The sequence below is a fragment of the Lepeophtheirus salmonis genome, chromosome 8 (assembly GCF_016086655.4).
Source record: "Lepeophtheirus salmonis chromosome 8, UVic_Lsal_1.4, whole genome shotgun sequence".
Taxonomy (NCBI): Eukaryota; Metazoa; Arthropoda; class Copepoda; order Siphonostomatoida; family Caligidae; genus Lepeophtheirus; species Lepeophtheirus salmonis.
This window is the reverse complement of record NC_052138.2, coordinates 10,007,558-10,032,738: the sequence shown is the minus strand read 5'-3', so window position 1 is coordinate 10,032,738 and position 25,181 is coordinate 10,007,558. Positions and strand designations below refer to the sequence as shown.

General features: G+C 28.7%; 1 protein-coding gene across 1 annotated transcript in view; it reads left to right on the top strand.

The window, feature by feature from the left end:
- Positions 1 to 25,181, top strand: part of LOC121123457 (galanin receptor 2a) — a 57,035-nt gene that overhangs the window by 26,400 nt on the left and 5,454 nt on the right. Inside the window, exons 2-5 of the mRNA XM_040718580.2 lie at positions 10,198 to 10,362; positions 11,459 to 11,791; positions 12,119 to 12,282; positions 12,860 to 12,983. Coding sequence (XP_040574514.1) covers positions 11,483 to 11,791; positions 12,119 to 12,282; positions 12,860 to 12,983 — 597 coding nt within the window. The 5' untranslated portion in view covers positions 10,198 to 10,362; positions 11,459 to 11,482. The remainder of the gene's footprint in view (positions 1 to 10,197; positions 10,363 to 11,458; positions 11,792 to 12,118; positions 12,283 to 12,859; positions 12,984 to 25,181) is intronic.

Sequence of the window (25,181 nt, the reverse complement as noted above, 5' to 3'; positions counted from 1 at the left end):
ATTTTCTTATATTACATTTTTGCAAAAATGAGTTTATTGCATTTTTAAATTGTTGGTATGTACTCGTTCATTTCTTCGTGGTTTTATTTCAATTTAGATAACATAGGATCCATTGGGCACACCTCCATATTCAAACCTAGCACCTTTGTAGTAAAAGATGTTCCTATGTGAAGCAATGTAAGACGACGGAACACCATTAGTAAAGGTAGAAAACTACAAACTAGAGACTGCTCTTAGGATTACCTTCGAGAGATCCAAACCACCTATGGGTTGGCGCAGCTTGACATGACATATATACTCCAATGCCATTCCTGAAGTGGGGCATCAAACTTCTCAACATCAAGAATGTACTTTCCCAAAGGAAACTGAAAGACGCCCATCTTGGTTTCCTCCTCATTAAGGATGCAAAGCTCGGAGATATAAAAGCGCTCATGAACCATGTTTACCTTCCCGATTCTGTATTTTTTTTATGAGAACTTGAGAGGAATAAGCAAAGGGAGCGAAAAAGTGGACGAGTTATGAGTAAAACTGTCAACATTCATAAAAAATATTTATAGAATGAACCCTTAAACCCTTGTTTGTTTCTACATTCCTTTGTTTCAATGTATGTTTTTTGTTTACCAAATGGTTTGTTTTTTATTGAAATAAAGAAAATTATCTTGTTATTTTTATTGATATTTATCTCAAAACAAGTATTATAGGCACTTATTTTACTACACTCTTCAATTTACCAATATATACCTTCAACAGTCATGTCAACAAACATAAACAATGAACATCAATGTCAATTTATAGTAAATATCACTTACGACAATTTCCTTATATTCCTATATTTTGTACTCTTTTAGTAGATCACATAGCACATAGAGAAGCATAGTATTAAAACCTTGCGTTAGGAAGTTTCATTATATTTGAAACAAGACTTGCAGAGAAAAAAAAATTATCTATAAGTGCAATCAAGATTTCATAAGCAATTTTCTTTGATTTAGAGTTTAATAATGACAACACATTTCTATAAAAAAAAAAAAAAAAATTATGTTAAAACAAACACCAAAAACCTGACTGTATTTATAAAAAATAATTTCCTTTAAAAAACCAATATATGTATATAAATAATTCTTTAATTCAATATTCTTTGTAAGTATGATAAATTATTCAATTACTACTTAAATGTACATGACAAATTGACAAAAGGCTTTTTCTAGTCATAATTTTAACAATGAAGGAATCAATAAAAATGTATACAATTAAATTGATGCTTATATTTGATATCCAATCTTTAAAAATGCCTTTTAAAGGTTGAAAGCCACCATTTTTAAGAACTTTGAGTGAAAACACTCAATATCTTAGCGCGCAAATAGCTTATTTAAGGCGTAAGTGATTAAAATGTCATTAACAATAAAGTATTTGGTTCTAAAAGGTCTAGTTAATCTGCAATACTGTATGAATTGATTTGAATCACAAATTTGTCGAGATTGAGTGCTAAGGTGCATCAGACCCCCTAGTATAAAACATTGCCTTGTCGGTGTGATAAAAATGATCTGTATACAATAAAAACACCGTATGAAATATATATAAATTCGAATAAATTTTAGCGTGCCCACATTAAGCATTTTGAAATGAGAATATTATAGTATATATGGTTATATTTGTATGGCAAGCAACGCTTAATATTCATTTTTGCTTTTTAAAGAATTATGTGTGTAAAATTATTATTGTTAACATGCGCTTCCTCAAAAATATGTTGTTTTAATTTTAGTGAGTAGAAATACATGGTTCTAATATATAAATATTGTTTTAATTGTTTTGTATTACTTCAGTAGGATTCAAAACTTATGTGGACTATGGTGCATCAATTTTAAAATTGTTTTATTTCGTTATGGCGGTATATTTAAAGCGTTTTAACCCATAAAAAAATAATTTTCTAGAAATTTCATAAATTTGTACAAACATTTACAGGACCCACATCAATTGTAATAAAAAAGGAATATTACAAGATATATTTCCATAAACTAAATAAATATAACAAAAGTAATTTAAACCATAATAAATATATTTCCCTTTTATACTTTCTTGCAAAATATATCAGACATCAAATAGTATTATTTGTTTTGGAGGTTTAATGAAAAATACTAGAATTTTTTTTTTACATATCAAAATGCTCAATGTAATGCTTGTTAATTTTTTTTTTGTCATTCGGGCAAATTTTGCAGCAGAGTATAAAATTGAATATTTGTAATTTTTACCAAAAAAGTCAAACGTATTATTTTAATTTCTTTCCAAAAATTTAATTTTTTTCGGAATGGCTGTGTAATTTTGATTTTTTTTTTCCAAAAAATTAATGTTCTGTAAAAAGCCATAGATTTTTTTAAAAATGTCCAAAAAATTAAATCTTCTGTTAATATCTACGAATCTTTGAAAAAAAATTCCAAAAAATTAATATTTGAAATTTAATTTTTGAAATTTTTTGAAATTTCAAAAAAAATAAAACCAAGACCCCGCCGAAAAGGAAATATATAGATAATCATCTTGCGTACGCCCCTTGGTAGGTACATATTTGGTTTTTATAGGTTTGTTATGACAAATTACAACTTGTGTATACAAGCAGATAGTATACAACAATTTAGATGTAGCATTTTAAATTAAAAACCTTCAGGTTTTTTTTATGGAAATCATGCAATGATATTAAAATTGAAAAATATGCTTCATATTTTATGGAGCAATCTAAAAGGATCATGATTTGGGATTGTTATTGTTCTCCAGAGTGTAAATATATATATATATATATATATACGAACTGATTAAACTAAGGTATTGCACACAAAATCAGTATTTCTTAATACAAGTTTGGTGATTTGTGACGTCATATTTCCACCTTTATTATTTTTATACCAGTGGGACGTCATACGTCCATAATTTTTCCTCAATAACTCCTTACATCATATATACATATATAAACGAAGATTAATTAAACAAATAAGTACATAAACTGCATATCATAAAAAATGAGTGCATGACATCATTGGCATGAAAATATAGCATGATGACGTCACAAATTATCAAATTTTTCTAAGAAATGACTTAGTTTTACCTGCTCATACATATAATATTAATATTTACATTTAAGGAAGCAATATCTATTGATGTAGGAAAAATTATTAGATCATTTAGGTTTCCTTTTAAGCCAAATATCAATAAATAACTTTGTATAGTATGAAATTACGAATATATATACTCTACAGGTAAAATGAATAATTCAATCAATTTTTTATGATTGAAAGATAGACTCATAAGGAAAATCAATTTTACTATCTAACACACAAATATGAAATATTTGAGTTCATTTTTCATTCATCTTTTTCCACCAATATTTATTTTAATTATATTTGAATGTTTATATGATTGATATGGTAGTACTGGGTTGCGAAAAAGTATTAATGTATATTCTCCAACTTTTTTGACTAAGTTATCTTGTTCATTATTTGTCACATTGGATCATACGATAAAGTTTCTAAAGATATGAGTGTATAATACAAACGCTTTTTGGACAGTATTGCGCTTGGCTAGAACCGTCGTGAATTATCGTGCGTATAGTATGGAGGTCTCAAAGGAAGAAATTCACCGTATTATACATTTTTACTACCTAAAATGGAAAAACTCTATAAATTGACCAAGAAAATTTCCAAATATTCTTTCGGTTCGTGTTGTATTATTGGTTCGAGCGATGTCGTGCTGGTATAGTGAAAGGGAATCATGTGCCACACATTGACAAGCATGTCTTCAAAAATATCAATGACATTATGGAAAATATCGAATCATGTAAGCAGTCGCCCAGAAGCTGAGCATCGATTACAAAAGCGATTTGAACCAATTGCAATCGAAAAGAAGCTGGCAGCATTGGTGAATAGGAGAGTAATCGTATTTCATCAAGACAACGCAAGGCTACACACATCTTTGATGACGCATCATAAGCTTTGGTTGCTCGTATGGGAACTACTTATCTATCCACCCTACGATCCAGACCTGATACAAAGGGACTACCATATGGTCATTTATATTGCAAATACTCTTGGAGGTACAAATTCGACCTCAATAGAGGCCTGTGAAAATTGGTTGTCCGAGTTTTTTACCGATAGAACAAGGGCTTCTACCAGAAGGGTATTATAAAGTTGGATTCTCGTTGGCAACAAGTTATCGAATAAAACGGGGAATACTTGGCTTAGGATGATTTTAACATTCCTTATAAGCATTGAAAAAAGGGAAAAATACGATATTACTTTTTCCTTAACCTATTAATTGCTAAAGAAGTTGAAAAGATAATTCCCAAATGTTATGTAATAGGATGTATGGATTCACTTTCTTTTAATATTTAACTCTTGAATTGATGTCAAGAAATATGGAAATGAGAGAAAATTAACTTAATTGATATATTTAAGTAATTTAATTGACATTTTATTGAAATTCAATCCTACTATCGGAATATACCTTCAAAATATTGACATTTATATGTAAAATTCATATTTCTAAAGAATTATTGAAATAATTCTTGTTCAAATTAGTTTTTTCCAAAAACATTTGCATTGAAGTAAGAGTAAAAGTAGAGCAAAATATTCGTAAACAAATATTGGTCTTAAAGAAAATCAATATGAACTCAAAAAAAACTCGTTCTAAGTTATTTACTCTTCATATTAGAAATCTCATATAATATTTAAATAGTCATATCTTCTTTTGCAGAGGTTCAATTTAACGAATAATGTATTTTTGAGACTTAAAAATATGTTTAAAAACGTTTTATTGTGAATGTTTCTTTATATTACATCGTTATAAGGTAAAGGCTTTAAATTATTAAAGTTGGACCTAAATGATTACATTTTATCTAATAATTAATTTGAACAGATTCATTCTTTTAATTCTAAATGTCACCTTTAATATACATAAATATAGAAAGTATAAAATAATTTGGTTTTATGATATTTGGATATGAATTAAAAATGATATATAGACAATTATATTTATAAATATCTACTACATCTTTTTATTTAAAAAGTTTATTTTAGGATATTATAAAAACGGTTAATAATTGAAAATTTAATATTTATAAGATAAACTGCAATTCATATTTACTCCAATAGATTTTTCCACACAACACATTCACCGCCTTTTTTGGTCCTAGGTACTTTCCATTGAACTATTTTCTCAGGATATTTTGCCTTAAAGTCTTTTTGCATATATTTATAGGAGTATATATGAATAAATAAGATTTATACGTCGTTTTTTTTATTTTTTTATTTCAATTGATGTTTCCTATGAACTTTTTTATCAAAATACGAAATTTTAAGTAGTTTTTTATTATAAAATCATCCCCCAAAATTTCAGACAAAAATACTGGAGCTGGAACGGTATGCTTAACTTACGGCTAGGTACAAACCGCGGTACACCCTTCACGGTACGCGGTATGATACAGTATAGTTGTGAAATGTTTTTTAATACAATTAATGAAGGTTTTTTTAATTACCATTTATATCGGTACAGCTTTAACAAACTAACAAAATAAAAAAATTAATAATCTAAAGAACAGTAATAAATACGTGGGGATAAAAAAATCATATGAAAACAACCCAATAAATAAATAAAAGCTTAATATATATATTTTTTTTAACAAGGGGTAACAATCTAATATAGTCTTTAACATTGTTTTCCAACAGAACATTTGTGGTGCCATTAATTGTTTTAAGGGAATAAAGGTAATATTGTACTTTCTATATAACGAGATGATGTATGATCTTTTTGGGGACGTCAACGTGAAAAAGTTGTCCCTCATAATTTTTCCTCAAAAGATGATTCCACCTCCTTTGCAACGGCGTGAAAGGCTACCCAGAGAGCTTTGAAGTAATATAAAATATGAGATGTGGTCACCTCATCTACCTTGCAGAAAAAAGCACCGCTCCTCTGGTTTCATAATAGAAGACACTTCAAGTGTAACCACTTTTTAGCTGGAGACAAAATGGGGTTCGTAAAGCCTTTACAAATTTGCATTCCAGCTAAATTCAGACCTCTTCGTCTCCCAATACTCTCAATGAATTTGATTTCAGGTCTTTTCTACAATGACCTCAGATATGATACTCTCAAAAAGGAAAAAGCATTTCTGAAGGTACATTCTTTTTTCAGTTGTAATTTATTGGGGTTCATCTTCAAGTCAAAAATGATTTTTTTATACTGCATCTTAGCCAAAAGCCCGTTACATTTTTCAAGATCCCCTATGGTGTTAACATATGGAATGTTTTGCAAATACTTAGGAATCTGTAATATTGAGCCTCTCAGAGGTATATTTTGACCGAGAGATAACTCAAGCTTTGGTAGAGTCCATAGGACATCACAAAGAAGAAGTCTCAAAAAGTTTCGACTGATAAGATGATGCATGATTGGTTGTAAAACATCATTAGCATGAGCCTGTCCTAAGAACTCAAGAGGTACTGAAATATTCTACAGATCTTGTTCTTTTAGACAGTTAATGAAGGTTTTTTAAGTTTTTTCTATATTTCATTCTTCTATATATAATATTTCTCTAAGAAACAAAGGTTGCTATAAAATATAGTCGGGTAATTTTTTGCAAAAAGATGAGAGTGTCGGCATTTTCTTGTAATAAACAAGACCGATAAAAAGTCACAATATCTACAGCTTTCGAAAAAATTATTTCCCTTTATAAAAATGTACTTGTAAACCTGCAAATTGTTGTGAAGCTAACTTGGAAATTTTGGAAAATTTATCCCTCAGTCATACCACTGGGTTTTTGTCAACTGGGATGTATTTTATCTTATCTTTTTGTAAATCATTATTTCTTTATTTTATAAGCAAATACATAAAAGAGCTCTTATATAAAAGGATACTTATGTATAAAATTACCTCACCATCTAAATTTATTAATTTAAAAAAAAATAACCAAAATATTTAATATGTGAATATATATAAGCCTACCGCAACGATGGTAAACCGAGCCAAACTGTGGTACAACCCCATACTATCGAAGTCTCACTATGTAATTAGTTCAAACAAGAGACAAAATATTTAATGAATTAGTATAATAAGAAAAATAAAACTATACAACTACTAACACTATTCGAATGGAAGAAATGCTAATCCTTTCTTCGCTTTCAATTAATTATCATTAGACATGGTGAATTATTCAAAAAAAAACAACTATTTAATGCGTTTTATAGTACACCACATTACATCTTTTGATTGAAAAATTTCAAAGGAAACCTCCATTTGAACCAAAAATAAACAATAACGCCTATAGACCTTATTTATTTATATATTTAGGTAAAATATACTTTATCAAAAAAGTACCTGATAAAATTACATGGACCGAACTGAAAAGATTTAGAAAAAACACATTCTGGGCAAAGATACAACATGGAGTAAAGACAGTGCTTATTCCTTTTCTTAAATTTTCCCTCACACAATTTAAACAATATTAACCTCCTTACCTATAATATAAAAACATAAAAAGACTGCCAATATGTTATGTTGCAAAATATTGAATATACATGTCATGGTTCATTTGTGTCATGGTTATTTAAAAAAAAATATTTTATATAACTCAAGAAATATTTATCTTTTTTATCTCCTTTGAACAGTTTATTATTACATCAATATATACTTGCAAACTATCCATATACTCTATTCATTTTATTTTTTTAGTATTTAGCTTTCAATCAATATTTTATGTCCAAAACGTCCCTTAATAATTCCTCCACTCCCTTGTGAATATAAAAGCAAGTTAGTCTGGATTACATTTGACGAATTATCATCAATTTCTATCATTAATTTTTTTTTTTAACCAACATTAATTTATTATGGTACTCAATGATTACAATATATGAATAGTAACATTATATAAAATACATAAAAAAATTATAAATCAGTTAAATAAAAACGAACAGTAAAATGATTGAAAAAAAGCAAAGCCCATTTCCATTTTATTTGTCTTGAATGCATACAAACAATTCTGGATTTTTTACCTCTGAATGCTTAATTTTGACATGAAGCTGATACTTCCAAAGTACCAGTAATCACAATGTAAGAAAAACATTTTTCAGGAGGAGTTAATAAGGGATTCGGATTTAAGGGATTGCCAATAAATTGGCAATTTCTTATTTTCTTGATTTTTGTTCAAGATTGTTTTTTATCTTGATACATTGCATATCAACCTATTTATATATGTATATGTGGTGAGGTAACACTAACAAATGTAGAAGTAAAAGAAATGTGTGATATGTCAACATAAAATCGTACTGGAATTATTTCTGTGAAAATCGATCAATAAACTTAAATGATTGATAAAATTTTGCTCTTTAAATTGTATTTACATTTTTATTATTCGTTTCATGGAATCTGCTTTTTTACGATATATTTTAAAAATTAATTTTTAAATCATTTAACCACTTTTTAGTCATGAATAGTTGTTGATGAAGTAGATGATTCGAAAGGTGTAAAAAATAATTAAATAATGAAATATTTCATGAAATTTTAATTATTTAAATTTTGTGAACAACATCAAATGTCAAATTTTATAATGTTGTGATTATTACAATATTTTGGTGGTTCATTATAAAGTAAAATAGATAGTAAAAGAAAAGGAATTTTCCCAATTTTTACTATTTAAAAAAAATGAAAAAGGTCAAATGTATTTTTTAACAACAACTTCGTATACATTAAACCATTTCATAGACTTACTTCGATCAACGATAGTATTTTTAATCAACTTTCTGGGATAACTTGAAATATTCAAGAGTTTTACCTATACTTTAAAGGCTTTATTTGATATATGATACTTAATTTGACCACGATAAAGTCTTGCAAATAAAATTTATTCATTATTGAGTGAATGCATTTTCCTAACTTTAAGCGTAATTTGCGTCACTTCCAAGGGATTTAAGAGAAAAATGATTAATATATGTAGGTTCAGTCTAACTATTTTGTAAAGAATACAATTATAACCCGGAATCCATTTGGAGAAAAATCAGTATAATTTGTTTTTGTTTTGACTTGAAACATATACAATATTATATTCTTAGGTAATTATTCATCATTGAGGAATAATTATAAAGAGTGAAAGTTAAACATGTCAGTCACGGGAAGATCCTAATAAGAGAAATTGTTATTTATGCCATAAAGAGTTGGAGACCCCGTTTTATCTATTTTACTCATGCAGAAAAATTAACCCAATTTTTTAGAGATCTAGATTAACTTTGAGGCGAGTCTGAGTCCTACAATAGGCTCACGTCCTCACAATACAAGGATAGGTGGAAGATTGAATTCATCATCTCCAAAGTACAAAACACAATATACGGAGTGAAGTACAAAAACTAAGAGCTACCTTAGAGGCTCCGTGATTACGTCTCTCAGGCAATTATAATCCTCAACTCCCTCCCCGTCCTTAGGAAAATAGTATAATACACAAAATAAACTGTTTACTAATAATTATTTGTCAAAACTAGCTCAAGACCCTCTCTCCATAAAAAAAAAAGAAAAAAAGAGTGAATATTAAAAAAAAATTATAAAATAAGTTTATATCATAAGGGAGTTAATTTATATGTTTTTGCTTCATTTTTTTTTGTTAGTCACTAGGAGTAAGGTAAAAATCACTGATCGGTTTTGATCACACTTGATTCGAAATTATATATTGCCATTGTCTCTTTAAATTTTTAGAGTTCAAAGTAAAACAAAACGTAAAAAATGCTTAATTACTTAAGAACAATTTGAGAAACATAACTCAATTTAGTTTTTCGCGGAAGTTTTGCGCCCTACTCAGTGCCATTATAGTGTTACTTATTATAAATATATTCAAAGGGATTTGTTCTACATAGGATTACGTTCATCGTGCTTTTGTTGGAGTCCTAAAATCTCGAATTTTACGCCTAATGAAGGAACTCCTAGCATAAACATTTTCAAAGAATAGGTAAAAAATCAGTAAACAAATAAAATAAACAAAATCTATTACACTTTATCATTATAAATCCGATAACTTAATAAGGATTATTAATCAATGAACTTGTTTATCACGTAAGAGTATCTTATAATTTAAGTCCGATATAATGATTTTATAACGTCATATTTTGTATATAATAAAGCATGTGATGTCAGAAAAAATATGTATGAATAATTATATATATATTTTTTTTTTTTTTTTTTCAGATACAAGTCTATTCAACATTTAAATCTTTTGATATAGGAAATCCTTCTCTTTGAAGTCCCCAAAACATTGATAGTGTTTGCATAACAGAAAGTATTTTATTTATTCAAGCTGTAGGCAAATCCATCAAAAAGATGTTGAGTTGAAGATAATGTTAGATTAAATAGGTAAGAATACACTAGGGGTGTCCGTATGTGGTGGTCTGGAGGGGGTGTAGCTCCCCCAAATTAAGGAAGTTTGCCTTTTACTAGAATTTTTTGGTCAGGATGTAAAAAAATTACGCGAAAATAGGGTTAAAACTTTTTTTTCTTAAAAAGTAAAGGTGCAAATTATGCAGCAAGCAAAAAATTTAATATTTTGTAAACAGTTGTGAATTTTTGAAACAGCTATACACAAATCATCTAATCTTTCAAAAAAAATTTCAAAGAAATTTAATTTTCTCTGAATAGCTATGGATTTTTGATTTCTTTTTCTACAAATTTAATATTTGTTTTTTTAACAGCTGTGGATTTTTGAAGTTTTTTTCTAAAAAAAATTTATATTTGATTCTTTCTTTTAAACAGCTTTAGATTTTCGAAATTTTTTTGCTAAAAAATTAATTTTTTATCCATAGCTATAGATTTATTAAAAAAATCAAATTTTTATGTATAGTTGTGAAATTCTGATTTTTTTTTTAAAAGAAATTTAAGGTTTATATTTTAAATTCTCAATTTTTTTTCCAAAAAAAAATAATTTTTTAAGAAGAACAGTGGATTCTTGATAATGATATTTTTCATTCATATTGTTTCGCAATACGGTGCTCCTCTCTGTTGCTTTATTTACAAACTAATTTAAGTGAACAACGTTCATACCCTATTTTTTCCCCCCTTCGTAGAATTTACATTGATGACACATAATTAAAAGGGGGATTTCATGAAAGTTGCGCAGTTAGTTCTAAAGTAATTCATCATGTTATTATCGTTTCATCACTTAATTTATGGCTTTATTTTGTATGTTTAAATATTATAGTCATAATTATTATGTTAACCCTTGATCGCTTTTTTATTCAAAAATAAAATATTTGTTCTGATATTTGCATATGAACTTATTTTGAGTTATTTCCAGTATGATTTTATGTTGACTCGTCATATATATATAGCATCTGTTTGATGATTAATATATATTGTGTCATCTCCATTTTAGTATATAAATTATTTCATACATCAAATCGATCAATGTAATTTATATTACATTAAGGTTTAACAAATGTGTTTTTTTTTATAGAACACTGAAGTCCAAATAATAATTATGAATATAGTTATCAATAATAGTTCCTCCAGCCATGAAGATCTCTGGACATCGACTACAACTAATAGTTCCTTTGAAAGCTGTGTTAAATGCATAGAACTACCAGCACTGGCCACGTGTCGATGCATGGAAGATCCAACAAGTGCATTGCACACAGGGCAGCATGTCCCTGAACTCACTCTAAGCTTAGTTACCTACATTATTTGCATCATATTAGGAGTCTTTTGGAATCTCTTCACTTTACTGGTTATGATTAAAGGGGATCGGAAAAGTCGGAACGCAACTAATTTGTTTCTAATTTCTCTAGCTGTGAGTTTATATAACCTTTTCGTACATTTTTTTAACCATTGCATTTAAGGGAAATTATTTAATTTCTTCATAAATATTAACTAACCTAAAGAAAAGTATTTGCAAATACATTTAGGTACTCATTGTACAAATTTTATCAATTAGTTAAAGTCATATAGTTTATTAAAATGCACTCATTTGTTCCTTTTATTCAAGTTTTAATCCAAGGCCATTATTCTAATAAGTCATTTATTAAACTTTAAAAAACTAATTCGTAAATAATTTTATTTTTTTGGTAAGAATCAATTCAATCAAAAATTAAATAACATTTTTTTTTTTAATTCATAGGTAGCAGATTTACTCCTAGTGACCGTTGCAGCTCCAATGGAACTAGTTCATTATTTTGCTCCTCAATTCGGAAGTGGTGGATCAGGATGTAAAATAGCAGAATATTCCAGGGTGTTATCTGCGGTTGCATCCATATTAAATCTACTCTCTGTCACTCTCGAAAGGTAAAATTGAAATAATTATAATATATTTGCCAACAATTTTAAATTTACTAGAATTAAGTCTCATTGTTTTTCTTATTGTCATTTTTTGAATTGAATTCCTGTAGTTTCTCTAAAGAACTATTTTTTTTCATATATGTGGTACTACATCACAAAAGAGGCCTGTATTAAAAAAATATACTGATCTATAATATAATTTTACACCTGTTTGACACATTGAAAGCATTGGGTAAGAATTTAGGTTTTTATCATCAGTTGAATTTATCTTTCATTGCAATTCATTTTCAAAATTGTTGCTTTTTGAAAGTTTTAAGTGTAATTTTTTTGTTTACGTTTTAAGTAATGTGTATTTGTATTTTAGATCCAGGTAATAGTAAAGCCTGGATTTTGCTATGTAGCCAATTAATTGGTAAAATTTGATATTATGAAATGTTAAACTAGTTTTAGTTTGTTTTTTTGTTTGGGAGATCTTAAGCTTTAAAAATATACTCCACAGAGCAGATTAATGTAGTAATATCATATAATATGCAATTTTAATTACTCAGTATAATAGTTTCAAAGTACTATTATTATTTTATAGGTTCATTGTTATCGTATTTCCAATGAGATCAAGATCTCTTTGTACGATGACTAATAGCCGTCGTGTGCTCGGAGCCGTGTGGGGTCTTTCATTGATTCTTACTCTACCGGTATTATATACAAAAGTAAGTTATTTGATATATTTTACCATTTTAAATTAAAGTTATAAATACTACATAAATATCTTTAATAACAGCAGTTGGTTATTAGATATCCTTGATCAAAAATGAGAATGTTTAACTGTGTTTGTTTCTTGACGGTATTAATGTTAATTTTTGTTTTCTACGTTTTAAGTAATGTGTATGTAGATTTCAGATCAAGGACAGTTGTAAGGTCTTAATCGATAGAAACTTATTTATTTTTATTTGATATATATATGTTTTCATTTTAATTTGCAATTTATATCACAAGTAAAAAATAAAATATCTATTTTACTATCGTTTTTACTCCCTAAGAAAGTCTAAAATAATTTGTAAATAAATATTTATTATAAAATGCATTGTAAATATGCTGATTACCTACAAAATTAGTACCCAAGGCTTGTCGTAGCATTTGATTACGATTTTATCCACGTCATTTTTAATTACAAGGTGTCATTACTCAATCAAACGACAGCTGACACAAAAATAAACAAGTTTTGTTTTATCTGATGTCACTTAATGTCGTTGTAACACGTACGTGATCTTCTCAGCATCGCTATCAGTTATGAGGAGGCTGCAGAAGCCATTGGTATCTTCATCCAGACTACCTTTAACATCAAAAAGTCAATGCCAGCCCCATACAGCCAAGATGAACTAAAAAATTATTCAGCTACAATATGACTGCCTTCTGCCCTGCCTCTATGTGGCCCACGTCCAGCTCTGATCTCAACCCCTTCGACTTTCTATTTCCGGGTGTCTAGAAATAAAATGGCCGCCTCACCTCTCATTCAAATTCACTACTAGCTGCCATAATGACAGCGTGGTACGTCATGTACACTGTATTTATATTCAAGAGCTGTCAATCTGTTCGCCAGCGTGTTGACATTGATATTGCTAGTGAAGGAGGGGCTATTGAATAAAAATATAGTATTTCAATATATCACAGATTCATTTTGAGTTGTCATTTTTTGATTCTATAAAAATCACGTTCGTTTTTAACTTATTCAAGTTATACAAGTTTTGAGCCCCACTCCGTTTATATTTTGTTGTAGGTTTTAAATAACTGTTTCATTTTTATGTGGAGCTATATTATTAATTTTTTAAGTAATAATTATACACTTTTAAGTAGTAAAATCATCATTTTCTTTTGTTTAAAAAAAATGAAATTTAATCAATAGAGTTACTGAAACTTTAGTTACTTTATAGCCGTTTGAAATTAAAATATTTATCAAATATTATATATAGTTCTTCAAATGAGCAACTTTGGTTATAAAAATAATAGAAAAACAAAACTTTATTTTTTTTCAAAACAATGGTGACATTTGTATGTAATCTATTAATTCTTATTTCCATGGGCTCCATAAATCTACAAATGTATAAATAGTTTGAATTTTCACTTATCTTAAAGTATATATTGAATAAAATTATGGCAACCAACTATCTAATAAGACCAAAATCATCTTATTTTTCAAAAATTGTATATGCAATAGCAACAGTTCAGGTGCTCAATTAAGCTTGTAAAATACCAAGAAAATATACTATGTAGAAGTCGGAGTTCGCCAGTTCATTTGTAAAAATTACTCTATAGTCTATATATGAACCTCTATCCATATATTTGAAATTCTTTATCATAATATCTCTTTTAATTTAAGAAAAACGTTTCGTTGTTTTCGTTCACTTCTTCGGATCCAGTTTGACCTTATTGACAAATCCTTTGTTCTTTTCCTAGATTTCAGACTTGCTGATGGCATAGACGTTTGGATAGATTGCTTTGAGTGGACAAATGGAAATTCGTCGATCAATTGCAAGTGTCTTTTTCTCGACTTGTACGTAGATAGAGAGCTCGGGTTTTTAAACTAATTGCTTAATATATCAAATATGAATCTATTTCAACCACTTAACATTAATTAATTATTGATTTAGTAAGTGTTCATATTTCAAAAGACCCTTTGGTATAACTTTGCAAAAAATCATCAAGGTTATTCTACTTTTTTATGAGTACACACGAATGTTCAATTAGGGTTGGAATATATTTGAATGTAGTACAAAAGGAAGTTCACTACTCTAGTGTTACATAATAATGACAAATAGGTGAGCTAAAATTTCCACATAATTTTCCCTAAAATCTAAGTCTAAAGGAATTCAATAGAATAGCTAAAAATAACATTTCAACATAGGAATGATTTATAAAAATATAATAGGTACAAATATGAGATAAATGAAGAAATGCCCATTTATAATAAATTATTGATAAAAGAATAAAATAAAACTTTTAGTAGCTGATCCATCCTTATTTACTAATTCTAAGATTTGGAAGGATGTCTTCAATTCTATATACTATTTTCAAAAGATCAATAGAATCTAAGTCTGTGCAATGTGTTAAATTCAATTCGAAAATCCGACCGAACTTCGAAAAAAACTTTGAAGGTATATTGACACTAGGGTATGTTTTATTGCCTTATTTTTTTATTTTTAAATAAGTACACAACAAGATAAACCCAAAAGTTCTTACAATGAGTCTGCTTGACCAATAAAATGTGAAGGAACATACAATTAAATTGAAAAGATGTTAATTCAAGAAAGAGTGAAAGTAAACTCCATAAAGTCAAACAATTTGTAAAATAGATTAATTAACGCAAGTTCCAGTTCCGTCTCATCCAGCTTATTCTTTCATATCAGTTCTAAAAACTTATAAAGTTTGGTCCTATATGACATCACTCAACTTCATTTAATATTTTTAATGAGTTTTATTACTGACGGTTCTAAGTATAAACGGTCGTACAGACCTGTCCACGGGTCTGATAGGACCAGTTCTAAGTATGGCCGGGACCGAATAAATAATGACTCACACAACACTTGTACAAAATATGATGACTAACACTAGAGCTTTTTAAGTCATTAAACAACAAACTAAAGCTGGCATGGATGTTACATTAGCTTTTTTCAATTTCCATTGCTATTAATAAATAACTATTCATACTAATCCCTCGTAGGCATCTCGAATTATAATTAAATTTATACAAATATAGAAAAACTTATAGATCCTTGGTCCTTGAAGGGGCATATCAAAGACAAATTAAATATGGGCATGGATATACCTAATCAAGATTCTAAATTAACTAGAATTCTTATTGTTTAAGTTTTTTAAATGGCATTAATTAGTCTCAACCCCATCCCATAGGCTTATAATAATTTATTCACCGAAATAATCTATATATGTCCTATATTTTTTGAAGTAAAAAATAAATTAGTAATTTATTTTTTTATGGTATTATTTTGTATTGACATTTAAAATATCAGATTGCTAAAAGAATACATATATATATTGTAATTACTACAATAACTATCTTTAAACGTCTAAAATTTGTCAAAATAGATTGAAATTTAAGTATTTAAATCTCAAAAAAATCAAACTTAAATAATAAGTGTTGTAAAAGGGAATCTGTTTTTTTTTTTTTTTTTTTTTTCAATAGTAATGTGTATCTTGCGTTGTATAAGTGTTTAATGGCGAAAAATAAAATTCCCACTAACAAAAATATCAAACAGTTTCTTGATTGCTTGACTCAGTATTGTTTGAGTGTGCGTCAAAAATTGACACCAGTAAAGAGAAAATGCCCCATATTTTACAGTTTTTCCTCTAACATGACAAAAACGTAGGCTAGGCGGCTGAAATGTGAATAGTGTATATTGTTCTACTACTGTAAGAGCCAATCACGCGCAATTTGAGTTTTGTTCGTTCCATTTCGGTAATTTTGATTTCAAAGATGCATTACGCTCTGGAAGGCTAATTGTCGAAAATGTGTATAAAATAATGGAAATTGTCTAGGTCAACCGTCATGTAAGCAGTGTTTTGATTGCCAAGGAGATTAAGATTAATGAAAAAATAATTTATATCTCATGGATTTACTTTTACTACATTTAATATATACTAAATCCCACTAAAAAAATGGTTTCCTTTTAGTGTGTTTATTTAACGTTAAAGTTATAAATAGTTAACTTGGGTTGATTCATAAATAATTGATTTTCTGAGAAAATGTCCTTCCGACAAGATCCCACGAAACGTATCTACAAATTTTTGCATCTGGGAAAATTCTTGAATAAAATATATACTGTGAAGTCTCAGTAATTTATCTTATATTTCAAGAAAAAACATAAATTTTATACCAGTCTTACTCATATTTCAAACTGTCCAAATTAAATACATAGACAATGAAGTTATCATTAAATATTCATTTGTAGGTTTATCCTTGGAATTTAAGAGACAGGGAATAATCATTAAGAATTTGTATTCCCCACAGGAGTGCAAAAAATAAGAAAAAGCAAAAAATAACCTCATTTCTGTATCTTTGTTTTACCCCATATAAAGTATGTAATATGAGATTAATGGGGAATGAAGGTTATTTACCTACTCATATGTATATCCTTGTAAACAAAGTGGTTGAGAGCGGCACCATCTTGGATTCAATTTATTTAATTTTTTGAACTGGTGCAGTTTTAAACAAGTGTTCTAACAAAGATAAATAAAGATACCTAACTTTCCGTGTTTAGCCAAGAGAGTGCACTAAACTGGCGACATAGATAACTTGCACAGGGTGTGCAAGTTATTTATACCACCAATATACCCTGTACCTCAAAATTTGCACAGCATAAATCGGTAAAAAAATCTCAAGGAATCTTCAATATAATGTATTTAACTTTTCGTTCAATGAATCACACAAAGATTTTGATACAATTAGATACGAGATTTCCCTAGAAGTATTTTTTGATGGTGGATTTTGTGTAGGTATAAAATACCGGGATATATGTCTTTGAGGTGTTTTTTATATTATTCTACATAAATATATATTTTTTAGACTGTTGTTTCAATCTTTATTTATTTGGTCCAGTCCAGTATTACACCCGTAACTCAGACTCTCTTCACTAGAACTGATTTATAAAAAAAGGATACAAGTTGAGTGACGAAATCAAAGACACAACCCTACAAACATATTTATTAGTAATGGGACGATTCCAAAAAAAACAACCCCGCTTCCGATGTAATTCTATTAAAATAACAGATGCCGATTATTTAATACTTTAAATAATAGAAAAAAAACACAATTTTACTCTCAGGGGAGTCCACAGGATATTATTTTATTTTTAAGGGGAAGGAGGTTTGTTTTTTGTTATTTTTTCGAAAAAACTTTAAAAAATTACATTTGAAATATTAAGTTTTTGGAAAACATTTTCAAATATACAATTTGAAATTTGAATTTTTTTCTAATATTTACAACTATTCAGAAAAAATTAAATTTCAAAAAACCATGGTCATTCTCAATTTCATTTTTTGGAGAAAAATATCCTAAATCCACAACAGTTTTCAATAATAAAAAAAGTTGCAAACAAAATTTCTAATATAAAAATTTTGAAAAAAAATTAAATATAAAATTTTTCTTTGAAAAATTAAAAAGATAGTTAATCTCAGAAAATTACATTTTTTGGAAAAAAATTTGGAAAATTTAATTAAATTTCGAATATTAAATTTTCTTGTAAAAAGTAAAAATTCCTTAATTTTAAAGGGAGCTATTTTTTTCATAACCTAAAAAAGTAATAAATAAGAATCGGAATCATAAATTAATTATTACTTTTTTGATGCCGATTTTAATTCAGATTCCAGAAAAAAATACACGATTCTGATTAATCGCCCTATAACTAATATTTATATTCCCTTTAATCAGGTGAATACATAATTTTTGCATATTTATATGAGACAAAAAAAATATTTATTTAGTATACAATTACTAAATGAAATAAAATAATCAAATTTGAGCATTAAATTAATATAAATTCACCTTCCATAAAAATCCTATTTATTTAGTATACAGTTACTAAATGAAATAAAATACGCTAATTTGAACATTATATGAATATAAACTCATCCTTTATAAAAGTCTTATTTATTTAGTACACAATTACTAAATGGAATGAAATATACCAATTTGAGCATTAAATGAATATAAACTCACTTTTCATAACAGTGTAGTCTGTCCCTATTTATTGTTAACCCTCCTTCAGTTAAGATCTTTTTTATAACACAGTCATCAGTTAAATTGATTAATTAGAAACCCAGAAAAAAAAATACATTGAATTACTTGGTAAAACAGCTGAACGATTTGAATATTTACGCCATTTAATTTTTTTATCATTTTTTACTGTTCCATTCAGTTTCATTCGTAAATATCTATTATCATGATACAAATACTTGAATGAACATAAAATATCGAGAAAAAATCAATCCAAGAAATCAAAAGAAAAACAAAAGAATGACTTTTAAACTAAACAGTTAATTAATTTCACTAAACCTCGATTTAAAAAGGCTAAATCTACAAAAAAAAATATTACATAAAACTATAAATGTAATGCAAGTATCTTTGTGTGTGAATGCGTCCGAAAATCAAAGCCATACACCCATGAATGAATGATGAAATACTTCATGTAGGTTTCTAAGACTCAAAAGATTATTATGATAACATTTTTTTTGTCATTCAAGGCCATGCCAGCTTTAGATAGTTCTTTTCTAAAATGAATGCTTTAATTAACAAACGACTACTTCATATAAAACAAAAAATGAAAATAGTAAAATTCTAAGAAGTTTTTTTTATTGGTATGTACATTTTTTTTTGTCGGCCTTTATTAGGATACATTCTGCATGTAATTAAAAATTATTCAAAAATATGAAGGAAAAAAAAAACAAGGAAATCACATCGAATATATCATAATAAAACATATCAGGTAGAAAGTTAAAAGCGATATTAAACTAAAATTTCAATTAAATACAATTTAAAGTACTCGAGTACAAAGTTAAAATAGGAATTATTCTATTTAAATTATTGTCTTTTATAGTCCTTGGGTTATATAAAATATACTGTGCCTTGGTGATCATGGTGTCAATTTTAGCGTTTTTACTTGTTGTCAGATAGTCGATCCTACCTAGTTTCTTACCATATCACTCTTCAATGAGTTGTGTAATACCCATGTCAAATATAGTTGGGCGTATTCCCATATGATGTGATCTGTCGTTTCAGACATCTCTTTGCAGAAAAAGCATAAATATATTTCGTCTTTGTCTTTCAAGTGTGCCTGTTAGTAAACAAAATTCAAACCATTTTTCAGGAGAAGTTAAGAATTTAATTCTTATAGCATTTATAAAATCTGCTGGTCTTTGTTGGGATATATTTGGTCTTTTTAAATAATTTTGGAAGGGCAGAATTATGAAACTGATGAAATTCTTAACCTAAAAGCCACAATTAGTGTTTGGAAATTCACATAAGAGCCGAAGATCGAAGATAAGCTTTTAGAGGCAATTTGATTGATCAAGGACAATATAACATCCCGTGCGATATCGGAACATATGGTTGTTAAGTTCATTTTAATTAAACTTTCCCTCATCGGCATCCCCCATTTCAATGAAAGTTCATATTCCTCCAGAATACTTCTTGATCCATCAATAAAAACTTTTTATTCTAGCTGAAAATCTTGACAATATTGATAATATTTTTGAGAGACCATACTGGGGGTTATCTAAAGAACCACTCTTTCCCGTATAAAAATATGATTGAGATATTCCTGCCAGAAATGTTCATGTGCCATAGTTTACAAATCCAGATACCATTAAGAGATTTCCAAAAAAATCAAACAAATTGAGAAATGCCTAAGCCTCCATAATCTAAATGGTTATAGATTCTATTTTTGGAGAAATTTTTTCCTTGTGAAATTCGAAAATGTGCGTTCCATATTTGATATTTTCAAGAATGTTAACAATTCAAAAGGACTTAAACGAAGTAGATGCACTGCACTTGGTATTATTTATATATTCCAGGCGCTGATTTTATCTACATATTCAAACTTAGAGAAGAGCATAAGTTATTTTTTTTTCTTCATTCTTGTATAAATATCATGCAGATTCATTTCCATGCTGCTGGTTCCGATCCTAGAGGCAAAAATTCTGACTTCTTGAGCCATTTTAAAGACTGGCCACTGCTTTTCAATTAAGCCGTGATATCAACTCTGTTTGTTCAGAATGTATTGCTAGTCCTGTTTTTGTGGAAAACAAACTTAACACATCCAAGGTCTTCTTAATCGATTTCATAGCTTCAAAAGCTGTTCCAAAATAGACCATTGTTAAATCGTTGGCGTAGCACAAGCTCTTCACTTGGAACTTATTCAAGTTAAAACTTTTAATTAGGGACTTATTATGTAAATTATGAAGTAGCTTATCAATACATATAATAAAATGCAATGAGTACACAGCATCACCTTGACGAACTCCCCTCCTAGTTTTAAAATATTCAAGATTATTTCTGGACTAAAATAAGGTTCGTGATTTTGATAAGATAACACCAACCATGCGAATCATGTAATCACCAAATCCTTTTCTTAAGAGAGTGCGTATTATATGCTGATGCGATACCGTATCAAAAACCTTAGTGAAATCGATGACCATAACTAAAGTGTTGATGTCCGATTCTAAAAGAGTCTCCAGTGTAAAAGGAACATAATCCATAATTTTTTTTCTCTAAAAAACCATATTGTGAAGAATGTATCATTTTATTTAACACTTTTTTAATGTGATTTGCGAGGATATATGAATAAATTTTATAAATGGAATTTTGCATCATAAGAGGACATAAATTCTTTAGATAGCTTGGATCTTTGCCCTTTTTGGGAATTAAAACAATTTTGCGTTCTGAAGCAAAGTCTGGAAAAAATCCTAGAGCCATTACCTTTTTATAAAGCAATAGTAAAATAGGAGCTAAATAAGATGAAACCCTTATATAAGATTTAAACATAAGCCCAGATTGACAAGGTGTCTTGTTCATTTTAGTGTCCTTGATAGCTGACTTGATTTCGTCAATGGATATATGAGCTTTGATTTGGTTGTTGTCCTCATAACTGATCACACGCTCGTTGTCCAATTCACATATCAATTTCTTGCAAAAATCAGCATTGGATATTTTACATCTTATGCACAGAGTTGAACTTTCACAATCAATACATCTGTAGAGTTTCGAATAATAAGAATAAAATTTGATTACATACAAAAACAGGATCACTAGATGACACACCAGATTCCTTCGTTAAGGACACCTCATTGTTTGAGTTTCTTTTAATATCATGTTTTAAGCAATGCAAATGAAATGAACCTATTATTAACCTCAGGATCGTCAATTAAGGTAGGGTTCAGTTTCCAAGATGATTTATATGTTTGGATTCTTGCATTGGATTTTAGATATACAATCAGGCATCGGTGGTCAGGTATCCTAGTGTCTATTACTTTTTATAGCTCGAGTACATCTTTATCAAATCCCTTGAAAAGGATAAGATTGATCCTTGAAGATGCAGGTCTCATTTGTTTGTCAACAGACAACAATGTATGAGAACAATTTCATGCAGCCTCCCCAGCATCATTAAATTTGTAGAAGGGGATAATAGACGAGAGAGCTTTTGTAGATCGAGGCCTGGAAATAGCTGTGTTATTGTTTGAATCAATGGTTGATTTTAACTTGTTGTTAAAATCTCCTCTCAGAAGAACCGCTCTGTGAGATGATATTGACGCAAGCTTGGTATTGAAAAACTTTGGATCATCAATATCAGGCCCATATAGCCCAATCACATCAAAATTAGCTTCAAATGCTTCACATCGCGCTTTCACAAGATTTCCTTGTGAGCATTTAAAGTAGAATTTGAGATTTAGTTTTAATCAACAATGATACACCTCTTTTAGGATTTAAAAGGTTTTTATTCAAAGCTGTGTAAGACACAAAGCAGTGCGGCAATGACAAGTGGTTATCCAAGTTGCATCTTGTATCACATAGGTTGATAGCATCAGGGAAGTTCAGGAACTTTAGCAATGTAGAGAGACGACATTTTACCTCCAAGGTTTGAAGGGAATTAACATTCAAAGATAAAGGAAATCATAGTTGTTTACACTGTTTATGTGGGTTGTTCTTCGCCATTTTTTGCTTGTGTCAGTTCGGATGCAGGTCTTTTGGGATTGGAAAAGGATCTTGATCTTCATATAATTTCAGTAGAAATGTCACGTTGGTTCTTTTTTTGCTTTTCTAAGCGAAAAGAGACTTCATATTTTTTTGTTCTTTCCGTCATTCATTCTCAATACCACAGTTTGGTTTGTTTCAATTGCATTTTCCTTGATCATTCTTTGATCCAAGTCTTCCTGCAAATACTTTTTTACTGGTAAGTTTTTAGTAGTATCAGTCTCTTTAACGACGAGTTGGGAATCAAGTTTTGATTCAGGTTGAGTATTATCTTCAGTGTCCTTATCAGTCCTCAATGTCAGAGATGTTGTTTTCATTGTTTTTCCCCATTGTGATGCAACTCTTTATTATAATCAATAGATCATTCCTTAGGAACATTGAGTGTACCTACCTTTTTTGTTTCGGTAAGTGAAGGAGGTCCAATGTAATAAACTGCTTCGCTAGGTGACCCATCATTCGTTAAAACAGCTATGTACAATTTCACACTTTTTAAAAGGAGGTTCTATTACACCCACCGTATAGTCTAGACCTGGCACCAAGTGACTCTTACCTTTTCAAATTTTTGCCAAATTTTCTTGATGGTACAAAACTGGCCTCAAGAGAGGTTTGTGAAAATGAGCTGGTCATGTTTTTACCAAGAGGAACGAAGACTTCTTCAATCACAAAATTATGAAATTACCTTCAAAATGGACAAAAGTTATCAAAAAAAACTGTATATTTGATCTAAACCGGATAGTCCTTACTATCTTAATTTTTTTGAAAAAAAAAACGAAACAAAACACAGAATTTTTTTTTTTTTTAAATCATATATAGTATTTTATTCCATAGTGAAATATTATAATACATAATAAACATGTAGCTCTACATTGATAGGCAATATGATAGCCAAAATCTTATATATACAAAAAGCAGCATGTCCATCTTCCTCCTCCGTTTTTGCTTCCTAGCAACAGTTTTTGTTTTCTTCGAGCTCTATCTACAATTAAAAATAAGAAGTGAAAGGAAGATTGTATAAACCAGTTAATTCGCCTTGGATGATCACTTTTGAGAATTAAATCTATTCAATAACTTATCATGTAGTCACATGAAGGGGAGATTGCATTAACCTGATAATTTGTCTTGAATTGCTGCAATTCAAATGAACACTTATGAGCATTCTATTGAAGCATGGGATATTACGCAGGATTCTGATTTATTTGGAGTTAAAGTAATTTCAAAGTTTTTATGTAGTTGGTGCATGGATTAAGTGATTTTTAACCTAGGCAAGTGAGGAGTAGGTTAGTTTATTGGCATGGGGTTGAACAGGGTTTAATTTATAAAGGTTATTATAATACACTTTTTATTTGTGATATGTAAATAACATCAACAAAAAAATCAAAAAAATGATTAATCATAAACTTGGTTTAGCTACATACTGAGAGGATTGTTAAGTAGCTATCTGTTGATTATTTACTGTTACTAATTATTTGGTATCTTCGCAGATGTGTTGGGTTGTCTTCAAAGAATGCGTAACTGTGGGAGTAAAAATACCTGCTTAGGAGTAATTTTGAAGAACATAACCTTTTTTTTTATCAAACCCAGGAGGCTAGCAAAAAAAAAAAATTGTGTAATTGGGAACAAAGAAGGAACAGTCGACGTGACATACTCCCCTGAATTAGGGTGGAATTCGTCAGTTTGTGAGGAATACTCACGTACATCAGGCTTCAATTCAATAGTTTGAGTGGCCTTTTTTTAAACTGCTTCAACTATTAGAAATATATATGTATATATTTTCAATTGGGCTTTTATTAAAATTTAACCCGAGAATATAAAGATTAACATAATAATAAAATACATCAAGAGGGATTATGAGAATTAATCATGAATAAACGTAAAAGTTTAAAATGAACCCCCTAGATGAAAGCCTTCAATATTAACATTATGTTATAAAATTCATTGTTGATAATACATGTATACAAATTAAATTTATATAAACAATTCATACATTTTATAACATCATATGATGTACATACAGTACCTGTTGAATTTGCATAGAAGTGTTCAAGGAGTATACAGCGTCCCGGTTCTGAGTCATTTTCACGTGAAATATCTTTAATTTGAGAAAAATATGGGGGAATATCGAGGCTTTATCTAAGCGAAACAATGATTG